At 49.3% G+C, this 12550-nt stretch overlaps 1 protein-coding gene across 1 annotated transcript in view; it reads right to left on the reverse strand.

Moving 5' to 3' along the window:
* Window positions 1–12550, reverse strand: part of PLXNA4 (plexin A4) — a gene marked incomplete at its 5' end in the record, with an annotated part of 346039 nt that overhangs the window by 318818 nt on the left and 14671 nt on the right. The window contains one exon of the mRNA XM_081102439.1: window positions 9925–10107. Within this exon, the coding sequence (XP_080958565.1) occupies window positions 9925–10107 (183 nt within the window). The remainder of the gene's footprint in view (window positions 1–9924; window positions 10108–12550) is intronic.

The raw sequence follows: 12550 nt of genomic DNA on the forward strand, positions 1-12550 counted from the left end.
TCTTCTTAATTTCTATTAGTGTTTTTCCTCCTAGGAAACCAAGGAATGCTCCACAGATGCGAAGCCCTTTCATAAGAGAGATGAAGTGAGCATGCATTCATATGCTTATTGCTGAAAAGGTGAAATATGTGTGAGTAAACAACTTGTCCAAAATCAGAGGCGCAGCCAGCAGCAAAGTCAAGATTTCCTGGCTGTTGGTTCCAACTAACTCTTCATGTAAATGCAGGTGTGGTTCTTAACAGTTTAGAGACACAGGCACCCAGGATAAGGACCTGGGCAGGCACTTGGCTTGGAAGACTGCAGGGGGGCCTGGGTGTGGAGGAGGGAAGCAGCAGGGTGGCATTCAATGGCTCCCCTTGCTCCTCACCTTCCTCTGGCTTAAGAGAATGGTTGCCATGACCACTGAGGAAGTATCTTGTTTTCCCACTTTCAAGCTGCTCCTCTCCTAAGCATCTTAAAGTGCTGTGTGCACCCACACTCATGTGCCTTCCTACTTTGGGGAAGAAATGGGGTCAAAGTAAGGGAACCCCCTTTAAGAAAGGGAATAAAGAGAGAGTTTTATTTCACCTCCCTATCCAGAGTCTACCCATGATGCCATGGGCCTCTCTCTCCCTATATCCCCTCACCCAACCCATCTACTCCCGTCTGCTCCCGCCCTGGACAGAGAGAGTCCAGTCAAAAACAAAGGCCAAGGAAGGTGCAAAGGTCCCTTTTCCCCTGTCCCCAGACCCAAGTCCGTCAAAACAAATGCAAAGCAGAGAGATTAAATTATCACTAAGCTAATTATGGGAATCACACTTAGGCTGGCTGCTGGGAAGCAAGGTCAGCAGGCAAGAGGCATTAAAATTAAAGGCAGATGCAAGAAGCACTTTAAAAAGCAACTGGGAGACTCATTACCCCCACACAGAGGAGAAAGGCACCACTCTGGTGTTTGAGGCGCTGTCCATCTGGGCAATAGTCAGAGCATTTGACAGCTAAATAGCTCTACTCTGTCATCATCTCGAAGCCAAAGTGGGTGAGTCAGAGGTAAACTGATTAGATGGTGTGCTGCTCATCTCCCAGAGAGAACAAGAACAGGGAGGCTCGGTCCAAGAGGGCAGAGCGAAGGAGGCACCAGCTCCAGGCTCGAGTGCAAAGGGAAGGGCCTGGCTCCCAAGTGTGCGAGCAAGGGTGTGCGTGGGAGTCCGTGGGGGTGAGGTGCGTACGTCTGTGTATGAGCTGAGTGTGTATGCATGTGTGGGAGGGGCACACAGTCATTCATGTGTATGTGCAGGTCTTATCTATCTGATAATAGAAGGTGAAGAGCTTGGAAAGGATTAGAAGGCCCCTTCTAGCTTATTTCCTATAAGGCAACTCCTTATGAGCGATCTAAGATTTCCAAGGCCCTCAAAATCGCTGCAGCCATAAAAAATTCATATCATTTTACACGGTTATGGATGCTCAATGATTCCTCCTGTGTTATCAATATGATGGGAGTTTAAGACATGTGGGCCTAAAAACTGGTAGTCTACGAAAGGAGTTTGAGGGTTAAAAATCAGTGTTTTTCAAGCCAATCCTCATGATCACACTGTCCCTTAAGTCATTAAATCTATAAAGAAATTGCGGAGCCAGAGCTGCCTCCGGACTTACAATCATCCTGGGTAAATTGGCCAAGATGATGTTTATGATTGGGTTATCATAAATTAAGAATACAATGCTACATAATGGCAGGAAGTAAAAGGCAAGAGCTGAGAGGGTAAATGTGAAGAGAGTAGGTACAGGACTGAGAGCATAGCGAAGAAGCTTGGGTAAGGAGATAGGTGTTTAGGAAAAAGAAGAAGTTTAGGTAGACTGGTGGTGGGGATAGAGGCTAAAAAAGACCCAGGGCTCATAAGGAGATGGTACCATCAGGTCCCTGCTCCAGAGGGCTTGCAGAGCAGTTATGGGTTCTGCCTAAGTAGAAGCAGCCATTTTCCAAATGAGTAAAGACAGGGACCCTAGATGACCTGCAACAGGAAAAATAATCAGGAACCACTACACACAGATGGGAGAGAGCATTCTAGTGAGAACCTCAAAGACAAAGAAACACCCCAAGTGTGTCCCGGGAGGCAGGTCCATGGTAAGTAGAAAAGCACAGCTTGCCTGTTTCCCAGAAAACCTCCCACCCTCCCGTGGAGGGAGGCTGGTGATGCAAGAACTGCCACGTCGGTGGGAATGCCATTGTTTCTCTCGTGGGACCCTCTTCCCCGTGATTATTTAGCCAGGGCCCTGGAAGATTCAAAATCTACAAGACCATGGCGGAAGGCTGAGCTGGAGAACCTGTGTCCTCAGTGTGGCTGGGCCATCTACATGCAGAGCTACATGAACAGGAGCCAGGTGACCACGCCCTTGCACAGCTGTGGAGCTAAGATTTACCCACAGCCTCCAGCAGAGTCCCTGAAATTATTATAGAAGTGAGTCAAAGGGCAGACCTTAGATCAAATCCTGTGACCTCTGGTGAGTTACTCAATCCCTTTCCTTGTGTGTAAAATGGAGGTGGCAGTATATACCCTGAAAGGCAATGTGCGGATAACATGAGATAATCAATGTACGGAGCACACATAAAACACCGAGAACAGCGCCTGCTCCCTCCCAGGTGCTGAAAGCACAGACTTTCCTTCCCATCTTCTCTCTCCTGCCATCTCCACTTGCCAGGAAAAGGACCCCTTCCTAAAGAGCAAGGTGGTTCCCAACAGAGGCCCAAGTCAGGGGCATGGGTTCCCCATGGCCATGCAGAGCTCTCATCAGTCATTGACTTCAAACAAGTCATAAGCCAGCCTTTCCCTAAGATGGACAGAGCACCTGCCGGTCAGTGCTCGCGGGCCTCCCGCTGAGGAGAGTTCCTCACCAGCGGGCCCTGCGGGGAAGCCACACCTTCCTATTTATCCTCTGGGTTCTCTGATCCGCCTGCACAGTCACAACCTCAGGGACCTGGAAGACGGGATTCAGTGCTGGGCCACTTTTGTCCCTGAGAAGGCTGTGCCCCTTCCCACACCACTGAAGTCAACTTGACGCTTCAGAGCATTGGCTCAGGTGCCCTCGACGGCCCATAAACAAAGCCCTCATGTAGTGGGCAGCCTCTACCATGACCTTCAAGACCCATGCCTCCCGGTCCACACAGCCTAGTGGAAGCCCTTCCCTCCGAGTGTGGGCTGGCCCACTTGCTGTGTCCTAACAAATAGAACAGAGCAAAAGTGACGGGGTGTCACTTCTGAAGTCAGGTTTCAAAATGACTGTGGCTTTCCTCTTGCACGCCCTCTCTCATTGTCTGCCTCTCTCCGCTGCTGTGTTGTGTGAGTGGCTATCACGGGGAGACCCATGTGGCAAGGGACTAATGTCTCCGTGAGGGCCTGAGGTTCACCAACAGCCTCATGGATGACACTGGGAGTGGATTCTCCCTGCTTCTAGACTTGAACCCATAGATGACTGCATTCCCAAGGGACACCTTGACTGTAGTCAGTGAGCAAGCCAGAGCCAGAGGACCCAGCTAAGCCATGCCAGGATTCCTGACCCAAGAATCTATGACGTTCTCCATGTTTGGGTTAATTTGTTACACAGCAATCCATAACTCATACACCTGTGTCCCCTGGGCTGCAATAAAGTATGGAGTGAATGTGGAAGACTTGAGAGAGGTGTTTTAGAAGTCACTGTGAATGCCTCTATGAGAGGCCAAAGCTACCAGAAAAAAACAGCATGATACCCTCAAGAGACAAGTGGCATGGCCACATCCACAGGCAGTCACTGGAGAACAAGTAGACCCCTAATGGGAGTTTCAACTGGTCAGCTCTGGGTCGGTCCAGCTGCCACTGCCTTCCCCATCAAAGTGGCTGTGGAGGAAGCCTCCGTGATTTAAGGGCATGAAGACCTCCCGGTCCTGTCCTCACTGAGAGCCTCTGCTGATATCAACGACAATTCTGTTTTCCTCCGATCCAGATCCGACCAGAACGAGCCAGCAGTGGGGGGACCATCGACAGCTGGGGGCCACTTCCTCTTCTTGCCTCTGCCTCCTCCCTCTTCCTCTGGTACATCATGTCTTTCATCCTTTCCCATCTTTGTTGTCTTGGTTACATGGCCAGACTCCTGATATGCTGCTAGTTTTCATTTTAATGATATGTTCTTGTAACGCACAATATTTTACTTCAATTGCATGTGTCACTGGATAAATTCCTCCGGCGTGTCTGGCATTTCAGCATCAGCTGACTGAGTGCATTCTATGGTCTGGGGTGTTTCTGAAGCACTTTCTTCAATGTTAATGTCTTTGTATTTTAATTTATTATTCAGATCATTCTACACAAATGTATATATATATATATACAGATATACACATGATTCAAAAAAGTGGCTGACATGTATCAGTAAATCTTGACTTGGCAAAGCTCATTTAAAACAATCTCCTTAAATCATGTGCGTTCGCAGTGATAATTTAGAAAATAGACTGAAGTGATGTTTTCTGGGGATCGCAAAGTGTGTTTCAAGAGGGCCCAGGAGGAGAATTAGTCTGTGCTCCAGCAACACTTCCAGCTGCGTTGAGAGGGACGCCTCCCATGCCTGCTCAGGTCAGCGCGGAGTGACCACTTGTCCCCCCAAGAGACAGGCAGGGACAGTGGGTAACCCAACAGCATAGCAGTAAAAATAGTGCCAATGGGGATACACTGACATAAAAAGGACGGTTGAGTGAGGGCTTAATACTGTCCAAGAATGTAAGATCTGCCCAAGAGGACATGCACCAGCTTAGCTGTTCTCCACATCTACCCACAGATAATCGTGCACAAAAAGGCTTAAAACCCAGCAGAGGAAACCAAAAGAAGGCAGAGGAGGACCATGAGAAGTGGGCAGGTCGACATCAGGCTGCTCTGCCGGCCAGTCCTGGCTCCCCAGGCTTGCAGGAATGATGACAGAACAGCCATGGCTGTCCCTGCTGAGATGTGAGATCAGAGGAAGAAGGACAGCACTGCTGGAACATCTATGGTGCCCTCTGTCCCCAGCACCTCAACCTCAGCCTCCCCCTCACTGAATCCACAGGTTAAGGTCTACACAGGCTTCATACTTGCAAAACCAGGGGTGGGAAATGCAAAAACGACATGGCAAAAATGACCAAACAAAAGTGCTATTGTGGTCTTTTCCCACAGTGAGAACTGTCCAACATGGAGTCGCCCATATTCTGTTGTTTTCTTCTTGGTGTTGAACCACACCCAGACCGGCTGGCACTCTGGCTGGAAGAACTCACAGTAACAGAGCTAACTGGCCAAAGCCTGCACCAAGCACACTGGCCTCTGCTCTACTCCCAGGCTCCCCGGCAGCTGGAGTCCAGCACTGTGTCTCCATGTGGTTGTGTGACACTCCAGCCATGTGGAACTCTTTCTGCGGCAGGAATTTCTTTTCAGTTAAAATTCATTCACATTTCCAGGTGAATATTCAGGAAAAGTTTCAGATACATTAAGGAAGTTGCAAAGCAGGGGTTGCCCATCTCAGATCTAACATCACACACACACACACACACACACACACACACACACACACTCCATTCCTGAGAACATATGGTCAGAATGACACAGGCCCCGGTGGGTCTCCCCTCCCCCACTCCACTTCTGTGCTTAGGGCCTATGGAACACAGGCAAATCAATTTCAAAACAACCTCAAGAAAAAATAAATTAGGACGATTAAACTAATCTGTAAGACAATTCCCAATAGCAATGGCTTTTTTTTAGTTATCCTCTCCTCTGGATTCTCCATGCTGACACACACCCAATTTCTACCGAGAGAGGCTGGTATGCTGTGGTTTGCACACACACACACACACACACACACACACACCATACATATCCTACCAGAAGCCGATAGCAGGGCCAGCCCAACTTCCGCTTAACCAACATCCACAGTGTGCTCAGCCCCTTGGCTGTGAACAGTTTACCTTGCAAAACACCCCGGGAAGATGCAGTCACAAAATGAAAGGAGCAATCACACCTCAAGTGGAAGTTTATGATGCTTTGGTTCACCGTGAACATTAGTCTCTCCCACTAATGTCAGGCAGTAATTTACTGCCGACCAGCAGCCATAAAATATGCTCACTTAGTGGCAGGAAAGCAAAAAGCAGAGAAAAAGGAAGGGGTGGGTTCCGGCCAAGATACTTAAGCAAAGAGATCCTGTCCTTCAGAGGTGACACAGACCTCACCACCCCAACTTGGATCAAAGGTTTCCAGATTTATCCAGACAACCTAAAGCACATTGGGATGGTGTTTGCCTTAAGATTTTTAACCTGTCATTGGCATTTTAACAGTCTGTTGGTTATTTCCAAGTTCCCGGGCACCTCCTGATGACTGTAGCATTCATATGCCATGTTTCTTAACAGCACATGCCTTTAACACACACCATGGGAAAGGCTGCCAATACCAGCAGTAACACACACACATCAGAAAACATAAAAGACATCCAAATTGGCACTCTCCTCACCTCCTTTCCCCTTGCCTTATGTGATGTGTGCACTAAAGTAGTGAAATTATGGTCATTGGAGTCAAGGTTACAAATGATGGGGACCCACAGCTTTCAAACAACACAGAAAGTCAGTAATTTTGAGGACAGCGCATGGCTAGCTAGCTCCTGGACCCCGGAAACCCACAGCAAACTCCCTACCTCTCAGCAAACCCCCAAGTGACCTTCGCCCCCCCTCCCTACCTTGAGTCCCTTGTCATATTGCAAAGAACTCTGCAAGGCCCTTGTACACACAGGAGATTATTACGGGGCTCAGAGAAGCCAGCTCTGTAATCACAGTTACAGTATGATTTCCATTCTTCTCACTTTCGGCAGCTCACAAACCTTCCTGCAGAATCCCGTAGCCCCACAGCTTTCCGAGGCTGGGCCACTGCCCAGAGGTGACTGTGGTCCCGATAACCTCTGGGAAAAGCAAGGCAGAGCGATTATGAGGAAAGGGGAGTGGTGCGCAGCGAGCAAGGGTGGTGGGAAATTCTATTGTTTAGGAAAAGTAAATAAACTGGCCAGTTTTGCTTTTTATTATTTCAAACAACAGGCTCGGTGGGCCAGCCTTCCTTTCCCAACTCAGCCTTGTCCCTGTGGGCGGGCTGCTGAGTCGGCAGCAGCAGGAGCTGGGCTCCAGCAAAACTGTTAGAGTGGCTGCCCCTCTGAGCCCTTGGAGCAGAAAGGCTGGCTGTTCTGATGGCCAGGCCTCCCCAGGAGGGCTGCTGGCTCATCACCCCCCACCTGCCCCCCATGAATCTCTGCTCTTACCTCTCAAATGTTTATGCTTCACCAGTCCCACCACTGCTCTGGAAATTAAATGTAATATCCCAGGTGGCTGAAACGGAACTGTTCTTACACAAACCCCTCCCCAAATAAAAAATGGGAAATGCCAGCCCACAGTTTATAACGCCTGCTGGTCAGGTGTCGCCTGTCATTGCTGGTCTGGCTGACGTCTGGGGATACATCAAGGCCAGGCTCTCCCACAGCCTGCCCCCTGAGGGTGGTCTCTGTGCACTTTGCTCCCTCAGGTTCCGGGGGTGTCCTCAGCCCATGGTCATGAAGATGTGCTCCACACTGACATCCCCACCAGGATACAGGCTCCCACAAGAGAGAGAGAGCCCCCATCAGCCCCAGCCCCCCCCCCCCCCCGACCTACATGACACACCTGCAAGCTGGCTGTGCTGGGTTTATGATGCAGCCATGGCCAGGGATCATGCCCGCCCCCCCCCCCCGCCCCCCAACACACACACACACACACACACACACACCCCGCAAGGGAATAGAATTGCCTGTTCTGTTATGTGCACTGAACTCTCAACGTTTATTTCACTGACACTATATTCCAAGCTGCTCAGACAATAGCAAAAATAATCCTTCTACAGGGTCTGCTTGATCTTGCCAACAAGTCAGTGATCTTCTGGCACCTGGTAGGAACTTTGGGGTATGGGAATCTTTGAGTGTCTTAGAGTAAGTTACTTCTCCATCACACTGAGATTGGGCTCAGTAGAGAAAAGAGCTACAGCACCCCAAATTGCCTTGCTTCTTTATTCTCAATACCGCTTATTCAGCCATTGAGAGGCAAAGCAGGCCAAATGTATGAATTCACCGTTTAAACTGTAAATTCACTTTTCCAGCAAACCGAACTCATTGAGTCATGGTACAGAATGCAGTTGCTGGAGCAGCCAAAGGAAATGTCCTCAAAGTCCAGTGGTCTGAAGGTCGTGCATGCACCTTCTTGGTTTATTCTGAGGCTGAGTAGACACAATTCCAGGAAGTTTGGGGATCTGCCTTCCTAGACCACTGAAAGCTGGAAGCCGCAGGTGGAGGAGGAGGAAAGGCACTGGAGTCGACCAGGACTCCTGACAGCGGGCGGAAGTGAGGAGTGACAGCGCAGAGTGGAGGGAAAACCCAGAAGGCTGCAACGGACACAGGAGTTGTGCAGCGACAACATACCTACGCCTTGCAACATCGTCTCTGGGCTTCCATGGAATTCAGCTCAATACATGAGTAATCAACAACCAAAAGGCCAATGCAGCAAGAAAACATTCATTTGTGTTTAATATGCTCTTCGCAGAAAGGCAGGGAACTACAAAATATAATTCTTAAAGCTATATAGACGATGGTTAAATTATCTGTTAATTTGACATTTGCTATGTGTTAGGTCTTGAGGGGCAATGTGAGATGCGTGATGCTCTGCCTGCATCCTCCTTGCAGCGCGCATAGCATTTCATCAACACTGTTTTCCCTTCCAGATATGACCCAATAACTACTGGACACGCATCCCCCAGCTCACGCACACCCTGCTCCCCGCCTCTCACCTCTGCACTCTCACAGCCCAGACCCACTGCCTGTTCCACAGGGCTGTACCATTTAAAGAAAGAAATAATTGCTGAAAAGGGCTGCGACACAGTAGGATGGAAGAGTGGCACAGCCTTCTAGATGTGCAGAGAACGTCTCCCCTTGACCATCTTGAGCGAATGCCCGGAAATACAGCAACAAGAAGGTAGGGATCAAGGCTCCCTCAGATCAGGCAGTGCTGGCTTTCTCAGTCTGAATCACACATTGTCCAGCGAATCCCAACGGAAATCAAAATAAGACCAGCAGGAGCTCCACATGGTGTCACCAATATTTCCCTGGGACAAGACTGAAGTCCGATTATCAGCCAACACAAAACAGGACCTCCTGCCTACAGTCTTAGAAAGCCTTGTAGTCCAAGCAAGGAGGGCACCCTAGGGAGCCAGCTCCAACTCACTGAGGTAAGAAGCCTGAGCAGAGCTGGATGAGGGACTAGTCCTGGATGGGCAGGTGCCCCAACTCTGCTGATGGGCCAGCCTCAGCAGGTGCTCTGAAGGCAGCAGGTCTCTGAAGAATGAGGAGGAAAGCTCATGTCCCCAGATCACACCATTCTACTCCACCTTAAGCAATTGCAAGGTGCACCACACATCCTACATTTCCTTGCCCCACATTTGGCTCTTAGCCCCAATAGCAACTCAAATAGGTCCGGCACTTTCCTCCATTTCCCTGAATGGATTCCAGATGGAAGCGTAAGCCAGAAGGGCTGAAGCAAGAGGAGCATGCAACTCCCTTACCTCTGGGCACCTTCCCAACCAACCAGGCCTATTATGCTCTTGTCTTAGGCACAAACCCAAGTTAAAGAGAGCACACACACCCATTAGGATGGCCTAGTGAGGCTGGATGGGAAGGGTGAATGCATACTCCCCCAGTGTGATTGATTCCCACAACAACTGTAGTACAAAAGCAGAGAAGAGACGAAATGATCATTCATAATCTCAACAGCAACAGATCTCCGTAACTCCAACCTGCACTGCTCACCCACCAGGCCCAAGGTGGCAAAAGAGTATGAGATAACATCTGCCCCAGCGGGGACAGACTGTCTTCACAATAACTGAAATGAGTGCACCTTGTTCCTACCTTTTTCAGCTTGCCACTTTTGGTGCCCACGAAGGCCAGGGAGTGGTTCTTGTAGACATATGCAATGACAGAAGTCATGCGGTCCCTGCCCTCCGTGAAGACAGGGGTACCACGGACCATCTCGGACACGCCCAGGGGTGCATTCATATCCAGGCCACAGAAGTTATCATCAATAGTTAAGAGCTGAGAAAAAATAAAAATAAATAAATAGTTAAGAGCTGAAAATTAAAAAGGAGAAAAATTAGGGAGGAACGTCAGGGAAATTTGCAGAGGTATTGAGTCAGGGAACTATAGAGCTAGAAGAATCCTTAGCTATGGTATAAATCCCTAATTTTTACATGAAACACTCAGTCCAGAGAAACTAGATAACGTGTCAACAGTTATCTAAGTAGGGTTCAGGACAATGGCAAAAACAAACAAACAAACAAAAACACACAAAAACACACACAAATTCTTAGAGTCTCTTTTCACCACACTCCCATGGTCTCGCCACCCCACATGCAATCACTCCAGGCGCCATCTCAGTAGCTTAGGTTGCCTTTTGCCACCATCACATCAGAAAGCACTGGGCCAGCACCCATGAGCATGGGCTCCAGACGGCTGGGCTCAGGCATCAGGAGGATGTGGTCTCCACTTATACACACCTGCTGTTAAAGAGTCCCCACAGATGAGGACTCACAAGTGTATAATGGAGAGTTAGGAACATCAATAAATGGATGGCAAGGCTATGACAAAGACATGTACAGACCATAGGTTCAGGAAAGGGGAAATGGGAGGAATGGAAAGTTTGTGAATGAACTCAACAAGCCACTGTAGAGCCTCACGCTGCCCAATCTCAGACTCCCTGTTTCTTTCAGAGCCCTGGCCTTGTCATCCCTACACCAGCATTTCCCAAAGTGTCTTCAGTGGAACCCAAACCCCCAAGATGTTCTATCACAAAAGGGTTCCTTGGGCACATAATTTTGAGAAATAGTACATTCTAACACCACGTCAGGCATTCACAATGATTAGTTACAGAAAAGGTATGAAGTATTTTTAAGAAGAAATATGTTTGATATTCTCTAATCCTTTCCTGAACATTTTATTCCCTAAACCATGTTAGACCGGAACACCTATTAGCATTCCTCAAAGAGAATATTCCCTGGATATCCCATGGCACACACTGACCCAACTCTTGCTCCTGACTCCAGGGCAATTTCAGGACTCAGGGAACCAACAGGAAAGGCTCCGGGCTGGTTTCCTTCCCAGTGTTTCAGCTGTATTCCCCCTGTTTTATTCCAGGCCTCCAGGTCCCCACGCAAGCAGAGGGTCCCAGCTGGGATCGGACTTACTGGAGAGTGTGAGGACTGACTACGGCTGGTGAGGAGGCCCCTGTGCCCCAGCAAGCAGCTTTGGTTTGGCATAGACTCCCCTGGGCGCTAGGAGCCTACGCTGGATTTTCCCCTTTCTGGGGAGGACTGTGTGGTCTTAGAAGAGTTTTTCCATATTCTGTTCTCTTATTTTCCGCTCTATAAAGATAGAAGAAACAACCCCTGCTTTTTGATGGGCTTCCATAAAGCCTATAGAGCTCATGCCTGTAAACGTTTTTGGACTTTTCAGAAAAAGAAATAAAATAAAATACAAGGTGTCACTTTTTTAAAGGCCTCAGTCCAGCCAAAGGAGAGGCATCTGGAGAACTGGTGGGCAGGCTCTTGCCAGGAGCTGTGTGACCGTGGCCAACTCTGAGCTGTTCAGGGCTGTGGGGCCCTCGGCTCCCTCCCAGAAGAAGGGGGACAGGCATTGTCCATCTTGGGAAAGACAACGTGCTGCATCTCAATCCTCTCTCTGCCATCTCCCCTTCTTCTTATCGTGGGGGGGAGGGGGCAGTCAGACCAGGGAGGGTAAGCCTGGGCCGGCCCGGCACGCTCTGTGCATTGCAGACGTGTGCCTCACGCCTCGGACCCCCTGTGTCTCTCTTGCATGGTCTGGTCCAATAACCCCAGACCAAACACAACCTCCCCCCCCCCCCCCGCTCCAAAAAATAACAACAATTATAGGAATCAAAGTTAGGAGCGAGTTTTCAAGGTCTAGTCTGATCTTTCTGGTTCTTCACTGAAATGAGGAAATGGGGAGCAAGAAAGTGGTAGAGAGTGAAAGGGATGGGCAGAAAAGAGGAAGAAAAACCTGGGCCAAGGGAAGACAATGTCCTCTCCCTTTTGGATCATTGCAGTGATCTGCCTGGCATTGCAAGGGCAGCCGAGGGCGTGCTAGGAACCCTCATGGCCTTGTGTGCTCCTGTTCTTGAAGAAGACTCATCCCCAACTTTCTCAACCCTAAACTGGGCGGCAGGGACCTCTGGCATCAGCAAATGCCCATCAGGATCCATCTTCTAAATAGATGAAGCTGGATGACTAGTTGCCCTGCACAGGGGGAAACCGAGTCAGGGAGCAAAGCAGCCCATGTTTCCCAGTCTCCCACCACCCCTGGCACAAACATGTACCTCACTGGCCCAGGATGGCATTTCTGAGTGGTTGGTTACTGAAACCCATTCTTCCCCCTGGCTGGGCAGGACACAATCAAATAAATAAACAACCACCTACAAGGAGACAGAATGCATTTGAGCACCTGCATCATTGAATCATTGGCT

Source organism: Myotis nattereri (assembly GCF_964212035.1).
Source record: "Myotis nattereri genome assembly, chromosome: 11".
Lineage (NCBI taxonomy): Eukaryota > Metazoa > Chordata > Mammalia > Chiroptera > Vespertilionidae > Myotis > Myotis nattereri.